Below are 25,322 nucleotides of genomic sequence, written 5' to 3'. Positions count from 1 at the left end.
TACTCTGGAAACTGCAACTAGTACAAAATAAGGCAGCCAGGTTGGTCTTTAGAACATCACAGGGAGACCATATATTGCTGATTTTAAAGTCTCTGCACTGACTAACAGGTTTCCAGATGCAGCACATAGTCTTAGTAATTACCTTTGTAATTTGTGATTTTAAAGTCTCTGCACTGACTAACAGGTTTCCAGATGCAGTACATAGTCTTAGTAATTACCTTAGTAATTATCTTTGTGATTTGGTTCCAAAAGGCTTCAGAAGAGCATGGGACTTCGTGGTAAGATGGAGGTGTATGTGTTTTAAAATAAATATACTGTATAGTTGAATTTGTTTGTAATATAATGCCAGTCCTCATTCAGCTGCGTTGGGGCCAGGATATCTGAAGCAACACCTTGCTCAGTATGTTCCTATTCGAATCCTAAGATCATGCACAATATTTTGATGGATAAGATCTGTTTAATTTTGTCTTTATTATATCCACTGTTACACCATGCATCTATTTTACCTTAATCGCTGTAGGTTATCAACTTTGTTATATTGGTTTCATTATTTTGTTTATCTAATTATGATTATTGTACTGCTGTTATATATTTTTAAATTTGTAAACAACCCAGAGAGCCCAGTGGGCTGTGGGGTGGTATAAAGATGTAATAAATAAAATTAAAAATATTTATAGCCAGTCTTGTTTGCTTTTAAGGAAAAGGCAGCTTACATCATTCTCCTGCTGTCAATCTTATCCCCACAACAACAGCCCTATGAGGTAGGTTGGGCTGAGAGACTGTGACTGGCCCAAAGTCTAGTCCCGGCTGCATGGCTGAGCAGGGACTAGAACCCAGGTCACCTGAGTCCCAGTCCCGCATTCTTAACCACTCCACCACTCTGGCTCTCATTACATCCTAAAAATTTATCTTTCATTGTAGCAGGTATTAAGTGCTTCATCTTCATTTCTTTTGTGTATAAAGTGGAAGTGCTAAAAATGGAAACAGTTTTCTTGTGAAGTCGCCACAAAGCAAATGTATCAAATGTATGATCTTGTCCCTCCAGATAAAAAGGAACTGCACATTTTGAAATGTGTAGATGTGAACTCCAGGCAGACCAGATTTGAACAGAAATGGGTAAAGATAAGAAGAAAGACAGTAAAAAGGGAGAGAAGTCTTTACCTCCCCCTGCAAAAGATCCATCTTTTGACGTTGCTACTTCCCTCCAGAACATTCCTCCACCTGCAAGTCTAGTGGACGAACAGTTAGTTGCCCAGTTGGCTTCCAAAGAAGAAGTAAAAGAGACAGAGGCACCCCCAGTCCCAGAACTCATTGAGTATGAGGAGCCGATTCTCACGCAGCTCATTGTTGAAAGGTAAACCAGGAAGTTAAGTAAAAACATCCGGACAGACACACGTGTCTGTTAAGTGTTGTTCACCCAGTCCTTCATCTTAAGAACATAAGAAGAGCTGTGCTGGATGGATTGGACCAAAGACCTATCTAGTCCAGCATTCTTTTTTCCCAGTGGCCAACCTGATGGCTCCAGAAAGCCCACAACCAGGATGCGCTTGCAGTAGCACTGTCCTGCCTGTACTCCTTGCAACTAGTACTCAGATGCCGAAAGGAGTAATATCATGACCAGCTATCATGGCCAGTGGCTCCTGACACTTTGATGCTCCATGAGGTTGAAGGGGTACTTTACCCTTTCAAAGCTGTCAGGATTGGTGGTCATCTTGAAGGTGGCAACTGTGTGCTGGGTGGAGGAATGCCTCCTTTTACCTGTTCTGGATTTTTTTTTTTTTTTTAACCGAGAGGAGGATAGAAAGATGGGTTGGGCTTCTGTAAGATATCATAACATGTTCTAGAAATGCCTCAATAAAAAGGACTTGAAAATTGCTCTTTGGAGAGAATCAAGTTTGCAAAGAATTCCAGAGAATTCTGGCTTTTTCTGAACCAACTTTGCACCACTACTGGCTCCTCCTAACCTGAGCTGCTACACTGGCTGTGAATTGAGAGCTTATCAGGCGCTCTCGATCAGAGATCCTGGTTAGATGCTCCAGTATCTAAGTCAAGGTTTGTTCTGGCTTATGAATCTTGGACTGACTGGGAGTGACAAGACAGAAAGCTTTCAGTTCCTGGTTGGTTTAGCAGCTCACACTAGCAGGCAGAACCTGTTACGTTATTCATGATAGTCCAGGATTCTCCAGAATCCTGAGATAGGCGCTTGCGTGCGTTTGTGTGTGTGCGCGCGCGCGCGAAGACTGCCAGTTGCGCTGCACTGAGAGTGTTCTTGTGCCTTTAAGAGGATTCCAATGCATAGAAGAGGAAAATTAACTGCGTGTAGTTTCTCCATCCCTGCTACTGGTGTACTTCTGGCAAGAAAGGCTGGTTTTCAGTTTGATACCCAGGAGTGTTCCTTTATCTGTGTTCAGAATGACACTGTTTGCTAGTGATATTGATCTATGCACAGCATATCAATTTTTACTGTTTGCTTGCTTGTCTTGTAGCTATGAAGGAGAAAAGGTCCATGGATTGTATGAGGGAGAAGGAACAGCCAAATTTCAAGGAGGCAATGTATACAAGGTCAGTATATTTAATGTTGGGCTCCATGTGCTATATCTTTGGGACATATTAAAGCATTTTATTTATTTATTTTTATTTATTTAAGATATTTGTATGCCGTCCTTTGCAAGAGCCTCAGGATGGCTTACACAAATAAAATACAAATACCTAACATAACATAACATAAATAAATTAATGACCCACTCTGGCTGCAATTGAAATATGGTGATAAAATTCAATATTAAAACTTATTAAAATGTTGATCAAATAAAAAGGTCTTAACCTGGCGCCGAAAAACATATAATGACGGCGCCAGGCGGACCTCTCTGGGGAGCGCATTCCATAGACGGGGCGCCACCGCAGAGAAGGCAGTAGGGCAGTCTTATTCCTTGCAACTATGAGATGGACTTGCATGGATGCATTTCTCCATTCCTTGTGACTTCTTCCTTTTTGCCTCTGGGGCTAAGGTGGCAGTGGATGGTAGACACAAGTTATTTAGACCCACTGATGTGTAAATAAACTAGGTTTTCTCAGAATATAGCAAAGGGGAAGAAACCGGTAAGGCGCCGTCAGGGCTTTGTGGACTATTGCCATCTAAATCTTCAACCCAAGCAGCTGAAGATGCAGAAGGAATTGTCCACAAAAGACTGACACAACCTGTTCCCCACTTTTCCTGAATTTACAGATCATGAAACCAGTTTCTGGATCTTCTATAATAGGGGCAGGCAGGAGATAAATCCCTGAGTGATTTGCAGTTAACGAACAGGTTTGTGGCTCCCCATTGTCTAATGATGGCAACTAAATCTCCCCCCACCCCCAAGTTAGGTTGCTGAAAAATAACACTTGGGAGGAAAAAAAAACATGAGTGCACATGAGCATGAAAGGACTTACGAGTTTGGTTCCCAGATCCAAAGGCATCCTGTTTCTTAACTGTGAGCATATGCCCACCCAACTGGGTCACAATTCTGCAGATTGCTCTTGTTTGTGAGATCTGCAATTTTAGTAAAATCAGCAACAATAAAAAAAAGTAGATCAGGTAAGCCTAAAGTCTGCTCACACCTGCCCCATTTATGTTTTCATATTGCACTGGGGCAGGCGGGTTATTTAGACCCACCTGCCCCAGTTATGTTTCCATATTGCAAGTTGCCAACGTTGGAGGGAGTGAACAGTTTGCAAGAAATCGAAGCTGGTAAGGCTGAAGACTTTTTCCCGTTTCACTTGTCAAATGGAATATACAGGACTTTGGAGCACTGCAAATACTTGCAGAAGCTGTAAGAGTTGTCAGCGTCCTGCCTCACAAAGGGCAGCCCTGAATTTGAAGGCATCCTTTGATTGAAGGGGTGTCCATTCCTACTCTTGTTTAAAGCTAAAGAACCATAAGCAAGAGGACCACGGGCCTTGACGTTTCCCATCAACAGCGAGCATCTGGACGGAAGACTCAAGGAGGACCAGAGGTCTCTTGGTCACATTGTGTCTTATTTAAGCCATAGCAATTATGTGTAAAACTGCATTGGTACATAGAAACCAGCACATAGAAATGTCATGCCGGCGTGTGCCTTATTTGGTCCTTCTTTCTTTTGGTAACGCACAAGTGGCCACCCTGAAAAGCTCTAAGCAAAGATGCCAGTAGGCTTAGCGTGAGCATTCCAGGTTTGAGGCCTCTATTTTACCATCTCTGACAATGCAAAAAACCCAAACAACCCCCACCCCCGGTATGTCTCTAGGTTCGTCGTTAACCTACCCCAGTCTTCCCCAAGTTGGAGCTCCCCAGGTGCATTGGCTTACAACTCACATCATCCACAGCCAGCAGGTCCAGCGTGGCTGGGAATGGTGCGAGTTGTAGTCCAGTACACCTGGAAGACTCCTGCCTGGGATAGTCTGCTCTGCACTGACAGGCAGCAACCACGCTGGGTTTCAGACTGGCGTCTTTTCTGGGTGAATCGCAAGGGGGAGTCCCTGCAGGCAGAGGTATGCGCCGTGCCTCATCCGAGCTCCAGCCTCAAGCTGGGAAACAACAGCAAGGATTTTCTTGGAGCTTTTCTTACTGCTTAGGTGTTCTAAAGGGAGATGCACTGATGCGCTTGCATTTCACGTTTAAGGGCATGTTTTCGGAAGGCCTCATGCACGGACATGGAACCTACACCTGGGCTGATGGAGTGCAGTATGAGGTAAAACGCAGTATTAAATGGCAGTTGGCTGCATGGGCAACCAGGTGGTGAAACTTCCCGTCTGCTGGACTTTCAGGACGTCAGTGGTTTGATCATTATAATCCGCAGCAGCCTGCCCCAACTCGGGACCCAGCAGAGGTGCTGGGCTGCCGGGGGGCTTGCTAGCTGCGAGTTGTAGAGATTACAGTCCAGCACACTTCCAGGTTGAGGAAGGCAAATCTGCAGAGTGCATTCAGCTGACATTTCCTCAGCGAGAGCCAGTGGCTGGGAGAAGGCTTGTGCTTTTCTCTGTGCAGGGAGTAGGCATTTCCAAGCTCTTGATCCATGGATAATTTCCGTCCCCTCAGCCGAAGGAAGTGTGCTTGGATGGTGAGCTGGGATGAGCAGCAGTTTTTTGTAGGGGTTGCATCCGAGAGGGAAGAGGAGCAGAGGGACTTCCAGAAAGTGTTGAACGGCAGCTCGCCATTGGCTATGCTAGCCGGGGTTGGTGGGAGCTGCAGTTGAACAACCTCTGGGGAGCCATACATTCCCCACCACTGGCTTCAGGGTGCTGCATTCAGGGTTGGGCAAGACCAGAAAGCTAGCATATTTTAACTGATCGCTCTTGCTGCCAATAACCAAGCCTTAGGAAAGACATTTTCTACCTTTGAGAATGATGAAAAAATGCACAAAAACTAAGAAACCGCTAAAAGATCAGTGATCAGACGAAAGGGTGTGTGGATGTCTGAGGGACCTTGGAGGGCTGGATTTGGGACCCTAAGAAGGTGAGATTTGGCTCTAAGGCCTGAGGTTTTGCACCCTTTTTGTAAAACTCTTTTTTGCTGGTTTCCTGATTGGAGATTAGAAAAATGCCTGGTGACATTTGCATGTTTATTCTGTTACAGTGTGACTGTGTTGTTCTTACTTGTTGCTATTATCAGTAAAACATAACATTGTCAATTAAAAATAGTTTGAAACAATGCTGCTTTGGAGGGCTGCCTGTTGCTCGCCTCCTCTTATTTTCAGCTTGGTTATATGTAAAAAAAGCAACTATTATAGGAATGCCCTAAATCTCCAGAGGAATCCAAACTCTCTAGTGCTGTCCCTGGAACTTCTTACCACTCAGAAAAATGGGCACCATGTAATCTTATTTTCGGGATGCTCTTCCATTAGAAGCAAAAACAAAACCCATAATTTACTTCAGTGTAATTTGCAGGTGAAATAAGAAGTTGCTGCTTTGAGCAGTGATTTCTTTTTCCTGTACACTCGTCTTTAAAGGGAAACTTTGTGAAGAACGTGCAGATGCATCATGGCAGTTACACCTGGCCGGATGGCAGCAGGTATGAAGGTGAAGTGAAGAATGGGATCCGGCATGGCTTTGGCATGTACAAGTGCGGCACCCATCCTGTTTCATACATTGGCCAGTGGGTTGAAGGCAAGAGGCATGGCAAGGTAACTGAAGCGAGCTGTCTAAAGCATTGCTTGGACAGTTGGACTCCAGGCACGAAGGGTATCCCCCTTGACAAGAGCTCTGGCAGAGTCAAGGGCTGGTCTTGATGTATTTGGTTGCTTGAAGTGGGTTTGGATAGGAAGGTGACTGATGGCCGCCCTCCTTTTAGTCTTTGTGAGAATCATGTTTTGGGGCTGCTGTCCACCCAGACAAGTAGAGCGAACACCAGTAAGAGGGAGGTCCTTCGGCGCAAATATACCTATTTGCATGAAAGCAAGACCTATGAATTTCTTCATCCTCGTCTGCCCAAACACATGCATCTTTGTTTTGCCGTTGGAAAAGTGGTAGAGGGGGGAGTTGAGAATCAAAACGACAGATTTTATAATAAGCAAGTGGAAGTGCATTTGAGCAGAAACTGTGTCAGAAACAATACGGAAAACATATGGCCTATTTCAAAATACTGACTTCTTTCATAGTTAGATTGTCTACATGCTGAGTAAATAAAACCTCATCATGAAAAGCATACCAAGAGAAAAGCTTTAATTAGATGTTTTGCCCCCAGTGTTGTCCAAATGGCCAATTATTTCTGTTAGAAAAATAAAGTCCTTGAGAGGAAAGAACTCTCCCCAAAAACCTTTTTCCTATTCCTACCTGCTGCTTCCACCCTTTGGATTTATTTTTAATTGTTTGTTTATGTTTAAATTTATAAGCTGCTGAATAACCCACCAGGGCTGGCTGGCTGGCTCTCCCTCTCCCTCCAAGTGAGGGTCACAAGCTGCTCACCTCTGCCATAGGATGCTAAGTGTCAGGAAGAGAATGCTGAATTATTAGAAAACATCAGGTAGTTAAATAGTATTCCTTAGACCATAAGGATACATTTTTAAGCAATCAAGCTGGGCAAGGTGCTGCTTTAGACCTTAGACCATTGTATGTTTTTAAAATGTTTGTACATTTAGTTAATTTAGAAGCTTCCATAACCAACAATGTGTACATTCAACATGTGTAAAAAGCCTGCTGCGGGCACATAAACTCCAGTTCTTTATATTCTTTGTATGATTTGGGTTTTAGGGAACCATCTACTATAACAAGGAAGGTTCTTCCTGGTATGAAGGCGACTTTGTAAACAATGTAAAAAGTGGATGGGGGATAAGATGGTGAGTTTGAGAATGTTTTTGGTTTAGCATGTAGCTACAGGAATCTCTGATTTTATTCAGTATGTGTCTGTCAGCTGCACTCTCCTTCCAAGGAAGTCCTGGCATCCATGTGTGCTTCCCTTTTTATTCCTGTGATGGAGGTTGCAGTACACAGAGCGCAGGGCACGCGTGCACCTCTCTTTAATAGCATATTTCAGACTGTGTTTAGGAGTTTAGTAACAAAGCAATAATGTTCTTTAATAGTGGAAAATCTCAAAAGTTTGGGAAGGTAACACTTTCCAGCTAGTGGGAGAAGGGAAGGCTTCAAAAATTTGCTGTTTAACTGTGGCCAAAAGAGAAGCTTTGCCATTTGCCATGGCACATAACAGCTACTGGCCTGGGGCGGGGGACAATAATGATCCAGGTTGCAACAGCTGGGAAAAGGGAGAATTTAACCTTTTTCTCCCTGATGAAAATTGCTTCTTCAAAGTTGCTTTTTGCATTGGGAGGAAAGCTCCTGTTATTCCCAGATAGACTGTCTCTGAACATGGAGGTCCCATGTAGTCACTGGGACTATCTTTACAAACCTCTCCCTCTCCATTAAAGTGTTGAATGTCCTTTTGAAACCACCAGTGAGAGGCTGCTCTCCAGTCACTGAATTCCATAAATCCAGGTATGGAGCTTGGGTCCATTTTAAAACATTTGTTTTTCTTAATATGTATGTGACAACTGCATTCATTCCTCACATTTCTATGCTGAAAACTCTCTGGACAGCTCATAATAGATCAAACCTCTAAAAATACAGTATTAGAATGTAATACACAGTCCTCTGCATACAAAAATATAAAACCTTTTTGCAATTGACAATAAAATCCCAGGACTTGTCAAAAATTGTATGACGCTCTGGCAGATGCCTGGGAGTAGAGGAAGGTACTAATCTACCGCCAGAAAAATGACAGTGGGAGCACCCATCTTCCAAACCTTCCTCAGGGAAGACCCTCAGGTGGCACTCATAATGCACTGGTCGGTCCGTGTTGCATTGTTTAGTTTTCTTGTTCGTGTGTTTCTTCAATAGTTATAAATCTGGAAATATCTACGAAGGCCAGTGGGAAAGGGACATGCGCCACGGCGAAGGGCGGATGAGATGGCTCACGATGAATCAGGAATACACAGGGAAGTGGGTTAGTGGCGTCCAGGTAGGAGATGAATCAAGAGAAGCGCTTGGATTTTGCACATCGTTACATGAACTGACTTTATTTCAGCCATCTTTACCACCCACCTCTCCCACCTTTCCAGGTGACAGAACATCCTGGAAATAAACTTAGGAAGGCAGTCATTGGCTTCCCATTATGAAACCTATTAGGAAGAATTAAGGAGAACAGCCCTCTTTTTTAAGTCGAATTTCACAGAGAATAATATACTCTTGCCTGGCACTGTCTAAAGTTCTCTGATGAAACATACCTTGGATAATAATTGAACTATTGATAAACCCAGCCCGAATAGAGTCCATGTACAGAGGTACAGCCATTTAAAAACATTCAAGCTTAGAACCAGACAAACTTTGAAACAATTCTAACGCTTTTGAAACCATTTTAGAACTGAAATGCATTAAAGCAGTGGAAAGCAGAGTGGTCCTTATTTCAAGCGAAGGTGTCCTTCAAGCCAAGATTTCCAGTGAAATAGAGACTGTCTCGTCACGCAGCTCGATCTGTCCAGCGAATGCATGTGCAGTCCCGGAATGGCCGTTCTGACCATGGTTTGCTCTTTTCAGCATGGTTATGGCACCCACACCTGGTATCTGAGGAGAATACCCGGGTCACAGTACCCCCTACGGAACGAATACGTGGGCGACTTTGTCTATGGGGATCGTCATGGAAGTGGCAAGTTCTTCTTTGCCAGCGGAGCGATGTATGACGGGGAGTGGGTTTACAACAAAAAGCACGGCATGGTAAGCTTTCGCGTGCCGGTTCAGGAGGGCTCAGAAGCAGCTCTCAGCTTGTTTGATACAGCAATATAACGAGAGAGAGAGATTATACATGGTTAAGTCATATTCATCAAAATAAACACCATACATAAGCGTGAAACAGTTGGGAGTCGTTCCTAGTCCGCAGCTGAGATCCCTTAGTGGCGCTCTGCTCATATCCGTGGCTATGGTGAAGTGGAGCCAGGGTTCATGGGAGGACTGTACTGTCCTTAGACCCTCCCCTTAGCGATTCCCTTTTCTTTCTGAGTGTACCTGCCACCCTCACAGTTGCTTGGGAGTGGGGACTAGGCTGAATTCCCTTTCCCAAGAACAAAGTATTCCCCTTTGTAATGCAAAATATTTTTTTTTGAGGGGGGTGGAATGGTCTTGAATGGGCAATTAGGATTTATTAGCACTATATTAGCCCTATGGAATGCGCTCCCCAGAGAAGTCCGCCTGGCACCGTCGTTATTTGTTTTTCGGCACAAGGCGAAGACCTTTTTATTTAAGCGTCATTTTAATTGTTAACAGTATTTGCTTATTTTATCTGGCCAGGGTGACTTATTTTATATTGTTATTTATTTTATATTGTTATTTTTATACTGTTATTTTTGTATTTTCTTCATGTTGTGAGCTGCTCCAAGGCTTCGGCGAATGGGGCGGCATAGAAATGTTTTAATAAAATAAATAAATAAATAAATAAAAGAGCTGCTCTTGGTTGGGGATAGAAATGGCTATATCTGGTGCGCTGACATGGATCAAGCAGCAGTCTGATTTTTTTTATTTTTATTTATTTGAGTGGGCGGTTATGAGTCCCTGGACATCAAACTTTACCACTGTATAGTGGAGGTATTCCTAGTTTCCAGCAGCCTTTTTCATTCTTCCAGTATTCTGGCACACCCCAGGACAACTAACCAATGGAATCCAGAGTGAAATTATGTAGGTGCCTTTAGTTTCTGGGCTGTAAGTGTGAACACACATTCGGTTTTTCCTCAGGGGAAGCTCGTGTTCAAGAATGGACGTGTGTACGAAGGTGAATTCATATATGACCATATAGCGGAATATCCCACTTTTCAAGCTGACACTATGGGCGTGGAAGATCTGAGCCGCATTCTTACAAAGAGCCCCTTTGATACTGGTGAGCAGTTTCAGGTGTTGCTGGAGGAAGACCTTTGGCAATTTATCAGGCACTTCCCCATGATTTAAAAACAATGTTCATTATGCCCATTGTATTCATTCATAAGTTGTCGATGGTAACAAACAGCGAGTACTGGGAGAACAGCTTTTTAACCCAGGTGAGGGCAATGTGGTGTGTGGGTTACTCTTTCCAGAGCCCTGAGCTCAGGCTCTCTAAAGCTGACCTACCTCACAGGATTGTTGTGAGGATAAAATACGGGAGGAACACTATAAACTTCCCCATGCTCCTTGGAAGTGTTAGTTACCGCTTTCAGCTTTCTGTCACCTGTAAATCTGATGCACACCCCTTCCGCTCCCTCATCCACCTCACTTGTCAGATGCCTGCTACCAACCTCTGCCGAACCCTCCGCTGCCCTCACCATCGTTTCGCTTCATGGTAATGAAGAAAGGTGCATTTTGATTTCTTTCTTTTTTTTCTCGCACAGAGAGCATCAAAGTTGTTGATGGTACTGGAGGTTCAGCTGCACTGGGCTCAAGCATTGAAATAGATATATCTACTTTGTTGGCGATATTTCCAGAGAAAGACAGGAAAGAAGAAATCAAGCAGGTATGCAGTTGCTTATACATTTCTGATTTTGATTCACATGGCTGCTTGTGAAGAGAAAGCAGACAAGCAAGAACACAATAAAGGTAGAGAAAGAATGACATGTCTCATTCCATTTTTTCTTTTCCAGACAGAGTTTGCTGTGCTGAGACATATCTCCGAACTGAGGAGAATCTACACCTTTTATAGCAGTCTAGGATACGACCATTCTCTTGACAACACTTTCCTGATGACGAAGCTTCAGTTCTGGCGGTTTTTAAAGGATTGCAAATTTCACCACTGCAACCTTACCCTTGCTGATATGGATCGGATCCTGAATGGTTTGTACTCCTATGATAGACCATGGCATTAATATTTTTTATAGTAATGCTAAGTCCACAGGCCATAAACATGGCTAAATCTGCAATCCTGGCCATGCATAGAGAGGAAAAGGAGAGTGCCTTCAATTCCTAGCATACTCTTCCTGGCCTTGCTGGCTCAGGTATGCTGGCAGTTAGTTGCGGGCTTATTTTCTGTGGAAATATGCAGAGGATTGCATCTTAACCTAATTTACACCTTCATAACACCTTGGGTTGAAGTAGTAATTAATGTCTAAATTGGCTTAAATTCACTGGCAAAATGGTAGGTTTTAGATGGGAACGCTTACAGAATGATGTGAAAAAAAACCTGGAGAAACAACATTTTTTAATTTTAAAAAGTCCGGGAAAAGAAAGCATTTTTCTCCTAATTTTTCTGTCCTACTTTTTTTTATTTTTTCAGGCTTTCACATCTCCATGTTTATGTAGTTTAATATCTTCTAGAAATAGTTCATGGGTAACAGAAGAGGGGGCTGTGGATTTGGGAACTCGTTAAGGAGCTGCTTTTGGGACACAATTTAAAGCATGGACACTTTGCTCACATTTGAAATGCAAAAGTCAGACCACTTTAAGAAGAAACCTCTTGAGAAGGAATAAGTTAATTATGGGAAGGAGAGATGTGTGCAGAACAGCCTTTCCCTATCAGCTCCAAAGGGGGGGGGCGGCAGCAGTGGTCAGGAATGCTGGGATTTGTAATCCAAAACACCTGGAGGGCACCGCATTGGAGGAGGCTGGTGGAAATCTCTTTTTGTGAGCTAGAGGTATTATTTTCTTCCTGTATTCTGGCCCCCAGTTTTTCGAGAGTTGAAGTTACCACTGTTCACTGGGGGCGGGCGCGGGGGCGAGAATCGGCCGGATCAAGCAAAGTGCCGATTCAGGCAGATCGATTTGATGCGAACGGCGCGGCCCCGGGAGCGAAGCCGAACGCGGCAGGTGAATGAATGCATTGATCCTGGGGAGGAGCAGTGAGTGGGCGGGGCCATGCAAATCGCGCACCAATGGAGGAGGCAGGAAGTCGTGAAATTGACGAGATTGGCAGAAGGCGCAAAATTGGGGCGCAAGCTATCCTGGAAAGAGGCTTTTCGCAGCCGTGGCCGAGGGCGGTGCGTGTTCTGAGTATATTCGTGGCACTTGCAAGTTGGGCCGCCCGGGCTGTTCGGCAGGACCGCTCGCGGTTTGCTGCTGCTCTCAGAAACCGAGGATTCCCTTGGAGCCGATGCCTTCGGCTTCTGGCCGTGTGTCGGTATCGCTTCTCGGCCTTTTGGCTAAGATCAAGTGTAGTATCTGTTCTTATCAGTTTAATATCTGATATGTCCTTTATTTGAGGACTATATATTAAATGGATTTTTGGAGCTGGGAGGTGGAATAGGGGCTTGCTCCATCTACTCCACGCATCGACCTGGTATTGCAGTACTTCCAGGAATGGTGCACCTCCCTTTGGGGAGATATCTACTGGTACAAAAGACAGAATTAATATGAACAACTGTGTTTTTCCTATTCTTTGTTCTGGTCTTGATTGTTTTTGCAATGTCTTAGCATCTTGTTCTGTATGGGGTGGTTATTAGCTTTGCAATCCTTTAGCGTCTTGTATATGGGGAACACATTTCAACATCTGCTACTGACGACACAGTGTAATAGCTGCTTAGTCTCCTTATTTGGGGACTGTAGAGTGCGACATATTTCGGAACAGGGAAATAGAACTGGAGTTGCTTCCTCAATGCACTAGGTGTGTTTAAATATGCAGGGATCCAGGTTTGGCTTTAGGGAGCTGAGGAGTGGACGAATTTGCCAGTTTTGTTTTCCCCACCTTTGATTATTTTTCCGCTTTTGGTGATATTGGATTAAGGCTATCCTTCCTTTTTTTTTTTCATTTCCTTCCAGTTGTATAATCTTCAGCAAGTGGCACTTCCCATGCTAAGTATAGCTATACCTAGTGAACAGGGCTGGTACAGATGGCTGAGAATTTTGTTTGGTCTATTGTTAAATAATAGCTTGATAAATTGGCAAAATTCTTCAGCACAGAAAGAATGAGGAAAAAGCATTCAAAAGCAGGATGTGTATTACCATTATGATTATACTTATAAGAGTAGTATTATATAAAGGTATTTATATTCTGACTTATTTCCTCTTGTGAGGATCAGGCAAGTTACTTAGCTCCATTTAATTCTTGCAAGAAGAACCCTATGAGGGAGGTTGGGCTGCTCCAAAGTGGGGACCAGGACCTGAGTCTCCCAGGTTCCCAGTCCAGTGCCCTCAGCTCTGCACCGCACTAGCTCTCACAGTGTCCTAGATAAGAGGCGTTAATTGATTGCTACACTTTTATCCCATGTTTCAGACAATTGTCTTCCGAATCAGCTGGGATCAGTAAGAAAGGGAGACAGGCCACCCGGGATACTGATTAAAATGGCAATTCTGATCAACTCTGTGGTTCTTCCCTTTGACCCTTACATGTATGTGTCTGTCTGTTTTGCAGATAAAACATTACTTGATGAGATCCATTCTCCATATGAGACTTTGCTTCTTAGAATGTTTTTGACATACATTATCTATTTGTCATTCCATATCTATCATAAGGAGTTTAAGTAAGTCTGGTCAATGGGGCTGGTATAGTGGCAATAATGCATTCCTAAAGAAATCTACTTGGAAGTAAGCCCTACTTAATTCTAGGCTTACTCCCAGGTAAATTAGTATAGCTTTGTAGCTGAAGTTGTCTGTCCAACTTTCACAAAGCTCAATCAACAGGAAGAATAGGGATGCTTATTTCATTTTCTGTTAGTAGGAATGATAACATTAATCTAAATTAGGGTTAGGCAACCGAAAGCTTTGCACTACAGTTCCCACAGTCCTTGAAGACTGCCTTCACTGGCTGGGGTTTGTGGAAACCGTAACCCAAATATCTATTGGACACCAAGGCACCTAACCCTGGACTAAATTAATCTGGGCTATTACCAGCAGAGATGGGGCATGACTGGGTAGAAGAATAGGCGTCGCTTTGGAAGAGGCATTCCTGCCCATGTGAGAAGGAGGGGGAGAATGTTTGTCCGAAGGTGATCCTTGGCACTTGCTGGGATTTTTTGGAAGTACTTTTAGTTATAGAAAATGTCTTAAACAGAAACCGAAACAGAATTACCATCCAGTTAATTAATGCACACATTTAGTCTGTCAAAAGATTAAAAAAAAATTATTGCCATATCATGAACGATGCAATATCATTAGCAACGGCAAAGACAGTAAAGTTCAACAAATGAAACAAAAATCCGTGTTCACATATCTGCTAGCATTTCATATTTATTAAAGCCATCTTAGTCCTTCTTAGCATCTTTCTTCCACCATTTTATTATTTATTATGTATTTATTTAAAACTTTTGTATGCCATTCCTTATGTATAGCATCTCAGGACGGCTTATACTGTACTTATTAAGCCTTTCCAGAATTACTTTTGGGTCGTCGGAAGTGTATGATAAAATAAATGTATTGACCTGGTGCCTTCCAGCTATGTTGGACTGAGTTGCAACCCAGTACATCTGGAGGGTGCCAGCTTGGGTAGACGGATCCACAAAGCATTGCAGCCCTAAACAGAGAGAGAGAAAGTGTTTCCTGCATGTATTGCATTAGCAAGTGCCATCATTCCCATTTCCACTCCAGGGATACAAGTCCCCGCCTGTTCAAGTGCTTCTCCAAGCTGATGGCAGAGAACATCATCCCCAACGCGTGCCAGATAAAAGGTAGGCTCTCATTTTTATGGCTGTTTGATGTGATTTCTATTACGTACACAGACGGTGGTCAGAAGGAGCTTGTTTGTTTGTTTTTTTAACCTCGGACTTTTTGCCCTGCTCGCACCTATAGGCACCTTGTTTAGCGACCGCCAACAAACCGTGTATGCGATCAACTACATTGACAAGTGTTGGGAGATATTCAGGGCCTTTTGCAGAGCCAGTCCCACTGCTCCTTACGAACCTACGATGAAGATGAGGCACTTCCTCTGGATGCTGAAAGTAATCCGCCTCTGGGCGGGGGCGGGCGGGGGGAGAGGCTGTGATTTGTCCTTCTGCATGGCCGCCCAGATTTGTTCGTTCATACTTGGATGGGCCAAAAAAAGCACTCTTTATAGTAGTGATTATTTACTTTCTCTAAGTATTTTAAACCCCACATGCTTTCCAAAATAGCTCCCAGAGCAGCCATGGGACACCACCATTTATGCCCACAGGCTTACAGTCTTAAACAACGTGCCACACAAGTAAAAAAAGAATGGGGAGGGAATTACTTTTATTAATTAAGAGGATATATTGGAATGTTTTATGCTATGTATACATTGTTGTTTGTTCTGGAATTTTATTCATCTAAGCCATCCTGAGGCTTTTGCAAAGGGCGGCATACAAATGTTTTAAATAAAATAAGAGGGGAAAAAACAGCTGTTTTTAGCAGGCAGGGCTGGTGGAATGGTGATAGTTCCCCTCTCCCCTCCTTCTGCATTAAAGAAATTTCTAGCCCGCCCTTCTTCAAACATATTGTTTCCAGGGTGGCTTTATTACAACTTTTAATACCAAAGAAAAGCAAGGAAAACAACAGCACTGCCACAGGCAGAAACGGTGTCCCTGGGAATCAAGAGCAACACACGAATGCCTGTTGGAAGCCTGAAATGGGTGTTAGGAAGCCTCACTCTCCCTGTGTTCCTTGTCTGAACCTCGGGGATCTGCCTCCTGCATGTTTCAAATGGGGAAAAGGAAATGTTTTTTTCCCCTTCCATCTCCAGGATTTACGACTCATAAATAAACAGCTGACAGCAACCAAAATTGTGAACATTCTGGCAAAAGATAGCCCATGTGTCCGTGATGGGGAGGACACTAACTTGGAGCATGAGGTAGGTATTTAGGGAAAGCCCAAGGAAATGAGCGTGGATGTTGATTTCCACAACTGGGACAATAAAGGCCAGTCTGGCTCACTGGGGCTGTTGGGGCCTGGACCTTGCTGCATCTGGAAGGGGCAGTGATTAAGGAAGCACACCTTAATTAGTTCATCAGCACAAGCAGTCAAATAAGAGTCTAATTCTGAGCTGAGCCAGCTGACAGTCCTTTGCAGAAAGTTTCTGTCTGAATGTGGGGGCTTGGTTGGTGGGCACGAGTTTTCCCAACAAGCCCATCCCCTTTGCTTTTGTTGCCACTAGCTGGGAGCAGAACACTCTGGCTGTTGACAGGAGACCTCATTCCCATTCCACAAGGCTCCACCGGGAGAGGATAAAGCACCAGGAATGGCTCCAGGGCCATTTCATCTGGAATTGTGAGCAAGGCAGAGAGGGCAAGTCTTCCTGCCTTAGTACCAGTGCTTCATGCAAATACACACCTGTCAGTGACTGGGAGTGGGAAAGCCCTTGTTTGTGACCCCAACCCTAAAATTGCCACCCAGACATCCCCCACCCCACTTTTGCATTCTGCAAACAAGGCTGAAAAGTGGCACAGGGCAGGGGGGAAGGGTCTTAACGCAGCACAGATTACAATACTCTCTCTTGTGAATTGAGAGCAATGCCCCAAGGCTTGGGTTTGTCGAAGGCTCACTGCGGTGATGCACACTGGACTATTTTCAAACTGACCTGTCTCCGCCCTCCCAGCCTGGGCCTTGGGCCTGCCCAGACAGGAAGGGGAAGCATTTGCTATTGGAATTTTGCTGGAGCGAAATGGACTTCCTAGCTTTGGCATGTTCTTCAGTTCTGGCTCCTGGCATGGTACCTGCAGCTAGCTCATTAAGTGTTGGTTCCCCTTTTCACTCCTGGCTGCCCTCTGATAGCCGCTCACATCTTAATCCTGACCTGTATCCCCTGATGTGCCTTGGAGATTAACCACTTGCATCCTGAAACTTGCTTTGCTTTTACTTCAGCTTGTTTTCCTTGAGTTTTTTGATGCACTTCTGGACAGTGCCCTGATCTATGTCACGGATGAGATGCTGAAACAGCAAGCAGAAGAAGCCAGTCGGATGGAGAGCTCCTACAGAACAAAAGATTACTCAGATGGGACTCGGGTCTCTCCTGTATCTCGGGAATTGTTCTCTGGTCAGGTCAGTTCTCTGAAGTCAGCTTTGACTCCATGGTGAGCTTGGAGTTGGCCTTCTTCAACCTGGTGCTTCCCACAAACACTTTGGACTACAACTCCCATAAACTTTAGCCAGCCATGCTGGCTAGGGAATGCTGGCAATTGTAGTTCAGCATATCTGGGGGTGGGGTGAAGATAATGTAGACAATTGCCTTATTTGGAGAAGCTTCCTTTCTTGGTTCAAGGCCTAAGGAATAAAATTAGCTTCTTTCTGGCATCTCTTATCTGAGCTTCTTTCTTGTGTGCCAGAAAAGCAGAATACTTCCAGCTGCAATCTGGATGAATTTGCTAGGTCATCTTTGCTCATTTTCCCACCTGGAAAGCAATGACAGTTCTTCACCTTCTCGGTCCCAGGGACAATGCTATCCTATGCACCTCTACTGGAACGTAAACCCCATGGAGTTCAGTAGAACTTACTCTTCCCTAAGGCTGTCTTGGATTGTGGCCTGACTGTGTGTGTTTTAATTAACAGTCTGTTCAAACCAGAAGCACAAGCAGTGGAGAAGGAAGCAACGAAACCATGGAGGCCAGCGCAATCCATGTTAGCAGCAAGTCCTCTGCCAGCAAGATTGTGCATTTTGTGGAAGTTAGTAAGACAAAGAAGTCTGAGGTCAGTGGAGTGATGAACCGGAAGTGGTGAACTGTTCTCTGGCAAAACGTGGGGAAGAGGCCCATGGTTCAAGAAGAATAGTGAGCATATCCCATGATGTTTTGTCCTGGGAGGCAGGACAGGTAGCAAATTCAGGAACTGCTCCTGGGCTCTGTCCCTGGAAATTTTCCTTTTTTGCCCACTGAGAGATGGCATGCACCTTATTTGAGAAGGTCTTTGATGTAATGGAGGTGAGGTGCCCATCCTTTGCTGCTACTGCTTTCTACTTAACTTAAAAGTGGTCTGATGCAGTTAAGTGAAGTGGCTGAGATACCTGGCTCAAACTCTTATTGAGTTTATTTTATTTATAACTTTTATATACCATTCTATAGTAAAAGCTCTCAGGGTGGTGTGCAATCAGTCCAAACATTTAAAACACAGCATATCAATAACGTAATACCAATAACACTTCCACAATAATAACAAAAGTTCAAATGTAATTGACAACAATTGCAAGGTAAATAATAAAAGTAATATTTCATACAGTATAACTACTGATCCACAGTACCAATCATCAAGTGAACAAAAACCAGTATAAAAAGTAGAACATCCTATTTAACAATGAAAACAGTGGGTGAATAAAAGGGTTTTAACCTGGCTCCGAAATGGATAAAGTGTCAGTGGCAGGTGCTCCTCCCTGCGGAGCTGGTTCCACAGTTGGGGTGCCACAGCTGAGAAGCCTCTTCCCTTTGTAGCCATCTTCCGCCAGGGACATTTCTATTGCTGGACGCAGATGCTTCCATGCCCTCCTGCGCCGGCAAGGGCTGCCCTTCAGGCCTAGCCTTGTAATGGATAAATGGGAACAGTGGGGAACGTGCGTTTCTTCCTCCCGAGTGGCAATCTTGTATTCAGAATAAGTCTTGGTGGCCACATCCATGGAGTCTTCAGGAGTTCCCCTCTTCTCCCCTCTTCCTCCTCTGGATATATCTTTCTGCTCACGTTGGCTCTTTGTTGCAGTGCCACATGTAAGAGAGAAAACGTTCTTATCCGCCCCTGATTTAAATTTACTCATTCCCACAGAAGGGAAAAGCCAAAGATGGCAAAAGAGAGGACAGAGGCTCCCGACACCACAGTGCCAAATCTCCCCATAGAGAGAAGGCCACCGCTCCTCTCCGTAAGTGGTTGAACTTCTGACCCTTTCCGGCGATGCCCTGGCTTGCTCCTGTCCTCTAAGCCTTCCGTGATGGAATTACAGGGCAGACGTGGAGTTAGCAGCCCATGCTGGCTGACTAACAGGTCATGCTGTCCATTTGCCCCCGGCTTGTGTCGCATGCTGGAGGCTTCCCTCTAGCTGAGGACAAGGAGTGCTGGCCTCTCACTGGAGCCCTCTCCCTCACTTTCTGGTGTGGGAAGGGAAGCATCCAGGGCCAGTTCCCCCTCCCCATTCAACCTGGTTTCAGAACATTCTTTTATCGATGTGCTTGGTCAGCCGTTCATCATCGCATCTGCATTCTCTCCTGCCTGCTCCCCTCAGCCCCAGCAACAAGCCTCTCCTTCTCCACCTCTGTGGAAGACAGCGGAGTGTTGGTGACAGTTCAGTCGGACTCAGAAATGGAGGAAGAAGTAATTCTTAGTGCTCCCATGAAGGAACTGGCAGGTGAGAGGCTCAGGAGGTCTTAGGGTTAGGGTGTCTGTAGCTGATGGGAGTCGAAGTCCAAAAATGTGGAGGCTGCAAAGCTGAAATGTCTGAGCTGTATGTGTGAAAGTGCCTTTTGATGCTGGTGAAGGAGGAGAGCACAAAAGTTGGCTTGAAACTCAACATTAAGCAAACTAAGCTCATAGCATCCGGTCCTATCACTTCCTGGCAAATAAATGGGGAAGAAATGGAGGTAGTGACCGATTTTATTTTTGTGGACTCCAAGATCACTGCAGATGGTGACTGCAGCTAAGAAATTAAAAGACGCTTGCTCCTTGGGAGAAAAGCTATGGCAAATCTAGACAGCATACTAAAATGTTGAGACATCACTCTGCTGACAAAAGTTCGTGTATTCAGAGCTATGGTTTTCCCAGTTGTAATGTATGGCTGTGAGAGTTGCCCCATAAGGAAGGCTGAACACCAACGAATTAACGCTTTTGAGTTATGGTGCTGGAGAAGACTCCTGAGGGTCCCTTGGACTGCAGAGAAATCAGATCAGCCAACTCTAAAGAAGGTCAGAGACTGAAGATGAAGCTCAAAAACTTTAGCCACCTAATGAGAAGGAGGGACTTGCTGGAGAAGAGCCTAATGCTGGGAACGATTGACAGCAAAAGGAGAAGGGGATGGCAGAGGTTGAGGTGGCTGGATGGGGCCACTGGGGTGGTGGGTGTGGGTTTGGGTGGACTCCGAGGGAGGGATGGTGGAGGACAGGAGAGCCTGGAGGGATGTTGTCTATGGGGTTGTGGAAAGTCGGGCACGACTTTGCCACTAAACAACAAACAAAACAACCTTTTTCTCTGATGCACATTCTGGGTGTTCTGTTTTTTCTATTGAATTTCGGTGGCCTCCCCTATAGGCAAGTGTGAGTGTGTGTGTGCGCGCACACACACACCCTATTCTGCCCTATTTGCTCTCCCCGCCTGCCCCAGTGTACAAGTGCCTGCCAATTTAGGACAACTTTTCATGCATCTCCTGGTGTGGACTGGGTTCTTAAAGCTTATACCATAATAAAATGGTTAGCTTTTAAAGTGCCATAAGCCATTGATTTTATTATTTATTCAGCGCTGTGGAATGGGAAAATGTGGTCTCCTGAACTGACACAAGAGGGCAGTCAAAGAACACAGAACAGGAATGTGGCTGACCTCCCCCCTTCCCCCCAAAGTAACTGTAAACTGGGTTGCGGCAGCCAAGGTGGACAGCGAAATCCCATGGACATCCCAGCTGAATCACGCCTGAATAATGCAATTGAGCACCGACTAGTAAGACTGGATAGAACAATGGAAGCCACCCAGGATCAGGAGAGACTCTGTCTGTGCAGCCCAGTTTTGTCTGCTTTGACTGGAGTCTCTCAGGTTTCCAAAGAGGTCTTTCCCATAGCCTTCTTCCTGATTTGTTAAAGTGGAGATGCTGGGGGTTGACCCCAGGACCCAGGTGTCCTGCTTCTAACCTGCCATCCCTTCTCCTACCACTGAACCTGCAATTTAATGCTTTTCTTTCAGATAAGCTCCAAGAAGCCAAAAATAGCCAGAAGGACAAACTCAGTTTGTGGATGAGTCAGATATACATTTTCTTTGTCAACAAATTCTTTAACAGTTACAAGCACTTGCAAGTCGTGCAGGAAACAGTCTTAGACAATCGGGTTCGGGAAGCCGAACTGTGTGAGCTGAAGAAGATCCAGGAAGAGGAAGATGAAGCAAAGTGAGTCTTTGGGCTTATAGTTGGGAGCAAAGGGGTTTTCGCCACCAAAATGCTTGGCTACAGCCAAAAGATCCCAGGATGGGCCTGCTCTTCTAGAGAGCTTGTCTGTTTTCCAGGGAGACTCGGAAACATCCAGGTCTTCATGGCCATTTTCTGTGGTGGAAAATAACACCATAGAAATAATACCTCATGGCAGATCAGGCAGAGGTGGCCAGGTGCCTGCTTTACGGAGGACATTCCTCTGTTTGAGGGGCTGCCCAGCCCAGGACCACCTTGAAATTTCACAGTTAGCTCTGGCCCATGGGCTGACAGGCAGGCGACTTACCCTTTTCAGTGTGATGCTTCATACTTCTGTTTAGAGTCCAGTCATCATTTCTGGATTTGCATCTCTCTCCCTCCTATTCAAATATTATGCAAATCAAAGCCTCCTTTTTTTTGATTATCCATTTCCTTTCCTTTGTGATGCTCAAGTGGCCACTTGAGGTTCATCTGTCAATAACATGCAGGTTAGATACAAACAGGCTGGAGCACCTGCCCTTCTTTCACTTCTGAAACTCAAGCGATTAAGCAGTCAGCATTTCTTGGATCAGGTTGCAGCTCCAGACTGTGCCGAGTCGCGAGCCGTGTGCTGCACTTCCCATTCCAGCCATGCTTAAAGAAGTCCAGCCATTTTCTCGGTCATTAGACAGTGGCTCATGCGAAAGGGCTGCTTCTCGTTTTTGCTCTGCGTTGTGGGAATGGCTGCTTCGTTCCATGCTGCAGATGCAGTGGGAACAACTCGGGCTCATGTGGAAGGTGCGACAGCGTCTGGGTAGAGCTGCAGTGAGATGTAGCGGGGACGGGCCTTCCGGTGTTTTTCCGTGCAATTCCTATCATTCCTAGCTAGCATAGTTGATGGTGAGGGATGCTGGGCAAGCATAGGCCAAAACATCTGTATGGCCACAGGGTATGGCATCCTTGGGGGAATGCAGGTTCCACCATGCAGGTAATGTGCGAAAAGGCCCAAGCAGGAGTATTTCTACAATGGCAGGAGTATTTTTTTCTGTGCCTGTTTCTTGGTCCAACAGAGCAGCGTTGCAGCAGTGTCTCCTCCCCAGGAATCACTTGGTCGCTATTTTAGACTATCACAAGCTGGTGTAAGCCATCCTGAGTCTGTCAGTGCTGTCCCTTGATACCCTAGTCATGCTGGACTTGGAACCCAACTTAAAAAACAAGCCAACCAACCCTTCCCACGCCGTAACTTTCCTAAACACGTAGTCCTGACATGACTGGTGAAAGTGATCTTTGAAGTCCTCGGTTCTGCTGAGCTGGGTTTTCTTACACGGGCAGGCCGTGATGGTGATGATGACAGCAATGGAAAGAAAAACGTTCAGAGCCTTGGGAATGAACTGGCACCACATTTAGGCAGTCTAAAAGGGCAGTGGAGGTCAGGGTCAGTTTTAGGGGCTAGTGTCTCCTGCTACCGCCTGTGAGCGTCAGTGGCCTTTCCACAGCTTTCTTAATCTGTCCACACTGGTGTCCCTACACCTTCTAGCTCCTATTACCTTGAAATCACCTTCCTTCCTGCAGGAAGGAGGGCCACTTCCAGCAGGCTTGCATGGGAGAGAGACTGAAAAGCCGCCATTTTTTTATTTTTTTTTTATTTATTTTTCAATTTTTATCCTGCCTTTATCCTACAAAGGGCTCAAGGCAGCTTACATCATTCTCCTCCTCCATCTTATCCCCACAACAACAACCCTGTGAGGTAGGTTGGGCTGAGAGTCTGTGACTGGCCCAAAGTCACCCAGTTGGCTCCATGGCTGAGCGGGGACTAGAACCCAGGTCGTCTGAGTCCCAGTCCCAGGCTCTTAACCACTACCCCACAGGAAAAGAGAGCTTGAAGAGGTTCAGAAATTATGTAAGGGAAGGATTGCCATTAAAATGACACTCAGGGGTCAATCCAGAGACACAGTCCTTCAAATTCCAACACTGCCTTGCCAGCATTGCTGGCTGGGGAATGCAGAGAGCCGTGGGCTATTCCCCCTTCTCACCATGCTTAGGATGGCATCCTCAATGGTTAAAGCGTGTCTTGGAGATCGAGAGTTGCCTTTGCTTCCAAAGGGACTTTTGCTCTGAGAGGGTCTTCCAGGATGGTACATCTCAGAAGAGCAGATACTCAAAAGCGTCTTGAGAAAGGGCTAGACCCTAGTAACTCTAGTCAGACTACAAGCGGATACATGAAACACTGGTTGATTGAAATTAGGAAACGGCTGAGATTTATTTTAGGACAGGATTAAGGAGGATCAAATATACCTTTCATTGGGCAATTTATCCTGCAGCTTGTTGGCGCCAGTCTGCAATTGCTTTAAAGTTTCAGTTTGGACAGCATGGGAAACTTTTAGGTGCATTTTCTGCTACAGTAAAAGCAAGAGTTTTGCGGAGCAATACCGAAACATTCCTTTTGCAGAAAGATACTGCATTTGTAAAGCAGGGTCTGTGGAGACTTCCTGTAAAGTTTCTAGACTGTAGTCATTTTGGACTACAACTCTAATCAGCACCATCCAGCATGGCCAATGTCACCCAGGATGGGAGTTGTAGTCCAAGGCATCTGGATGGAACCAGGTTGGAGACATCTGATTTAGTGCACAATTTTTGCTACTCTGAAGCTATGCTACTTGGGGCCAACCTGAGGTCTCCTCTCTTTTCCTTTGCTTGAAAGCAGCCAAGTTAGTGAGAAGGGCAGGGTGGAGGGGTAGATTTGGATCAAGTGTGTAGCACTCTTGTGTTTGTGTACATTGACTCTTCTCAATGGTCGTTCTTCCCGTTTTCACGCCTTCCTCATGCCTCCCATGAGGAAAACAGCTACAGCTCAAATTAGGCAAAGGTTTAGCATCTCTCACCCAAGTTTCCTCTCTGGTCCAAACTGCCTGCTGTTTTTAACAACTCCCAGCATTCCTGGACACTCACCATGCAGGGAGTTGAATTCTAAAACATCTGGAGGGAATCCAGTTGGAGGCTGGAGACAGCCGGAGAGCAGTTATTCATGGATCTGACACATCATGTTTGGCCGCAAGAATCAGAGAGCAGGGAAAAGCATGGTATTTGTTTGCTGGGAAACCGTGGTTTACTGATGTGTTGCTTAAATCTCAGAATTATATCGTGTGCTCTTGGTGTAAGACAAGTTTATCACAACAAGAGTAAGACGACCTATTTTAATGACATTTTAATATTTGACTGCAGACTTAATGCTCTGAGGGAAGCAGAAGAAGCCCGGAAAATGGAAGAGGCTGCAGCAGAAAAAGCAGCTCTGGAGCTCGAGGAAAGCTTGGCCAGGGAGCTGGAGGAGGGCTCTGTGCAGCTCGTGTCTCCACCAAAGGAAGAATCCCCCGTTTTGCTGCAGGCACTGGCGAGCAGCAAGGCTGCTGCGGTCGGGAAGAAGAAGAAGAAAGCGTAAGAACCTCATATCTACTCAGTTTTGAATCTGATGGTGCAGCTTTCAAAAAATGGTTTCAGTGATATTAGCAATGAAATGTTTGTATGAAGCGGATAAACCTGTTGAAGAAAATCCCACATCGGCCATTTAAGATGCTTTATGCCTAAGCACTTTTAAAACATGGCTAATAGAAGCTCCCTTCCTTTAGTTAGGCTGCGATCCTGCTTGCATTTACTTGAGAATGACCTATCTGATTTAGTGGGATTCATTTCCAAGTAGACATGCAGAGAATTGTACCATAGAAATAGTTTGTGTGCACATTCCATGCAGATGGTATAACCCTCACGTGACCTATAAGCTGTGTAGGAAATGAGGTGAAGGCGCCAGGAGTTCCACATCTCTTTCCAAGTAAAATGTGCAGTGATGAGACTGCACATTTATCTATCTGAAATCTATTCTCCAAATCCCACATTTCCTTCAGAGTTAACTCACTGGGGGGCAAGAAGCACCTTT

The 25,322-nt window shown here is 45.0% G+C and overlaps 1 protein-coding gene and 1 non-coding gene across 2 annotated transcripts; both read left to right on the top strand.

Annotated features, from left to right (window-relative positions):
* The first annotated feature begins 1,112 nt into the window (after positions 1-1,112).
* On the top strand, positions 1,113-24,948 carry LOC123025111 (radial spoke head 10 homolog B-like). The gene is made up of 20 exons (XM_044433616.1): positions 1,113-1,354; positions 2,487-2,562; positions 4,641-4,709; positions 5,967-6,140; positions 7,207-7,292; positions 8,347-8,467; positions 9,043-9,219; positions 10,231-10,372; positions 10,857-10,978; positions 11,106-11,295; positions 13,805-13,913; positions 14,977-15,056; positions 15,178-15,326; positions 16,085-16,192; positions 17,203-17,379; positions 17,887-18,024; positions 19,084-19,177; positions 19,538-19,660; positions 21,199-21,397; positions 24,617-24,948. Exons 1-20 carry the CDS (start codon positions 1,113-1,115, stop codon positions 24,828-24,830), a joined length of 2,790 nt encoding a protein of 929 aa, XP_044289551.1. The 3' UTR covers positions 24,831-24,948.
* Positions 12,577-12,767, top strand: LOC123025284. Its single transcript, XR_006415094.1, has one exon. It is a non-coding gene; the product is annotated as a U2 spliceosomal RNA (small nuclear RNA).
* Positions 24,949-25,322: the final 374 nt, after the last annotated feature.

This window comes from Varanus komodoensis, unplaced genomic scaffold (assembly GCF_004798865.1).
Source record: "Varanus komodoensis strain SLA01 unplaced genomic scaffold, ASM479886v1 scaffold26, whole genome shotgun sequence".
NCBI classification, from domain to species: Eukaryota; Metazoa; Chordata; class Lepidosauria; order Squamata; family Varanidae; genus Varanus; species Varanus komodoensis.
This window is presented reverse-complemented; position numbering and strand designations above follow the sequence as displayed.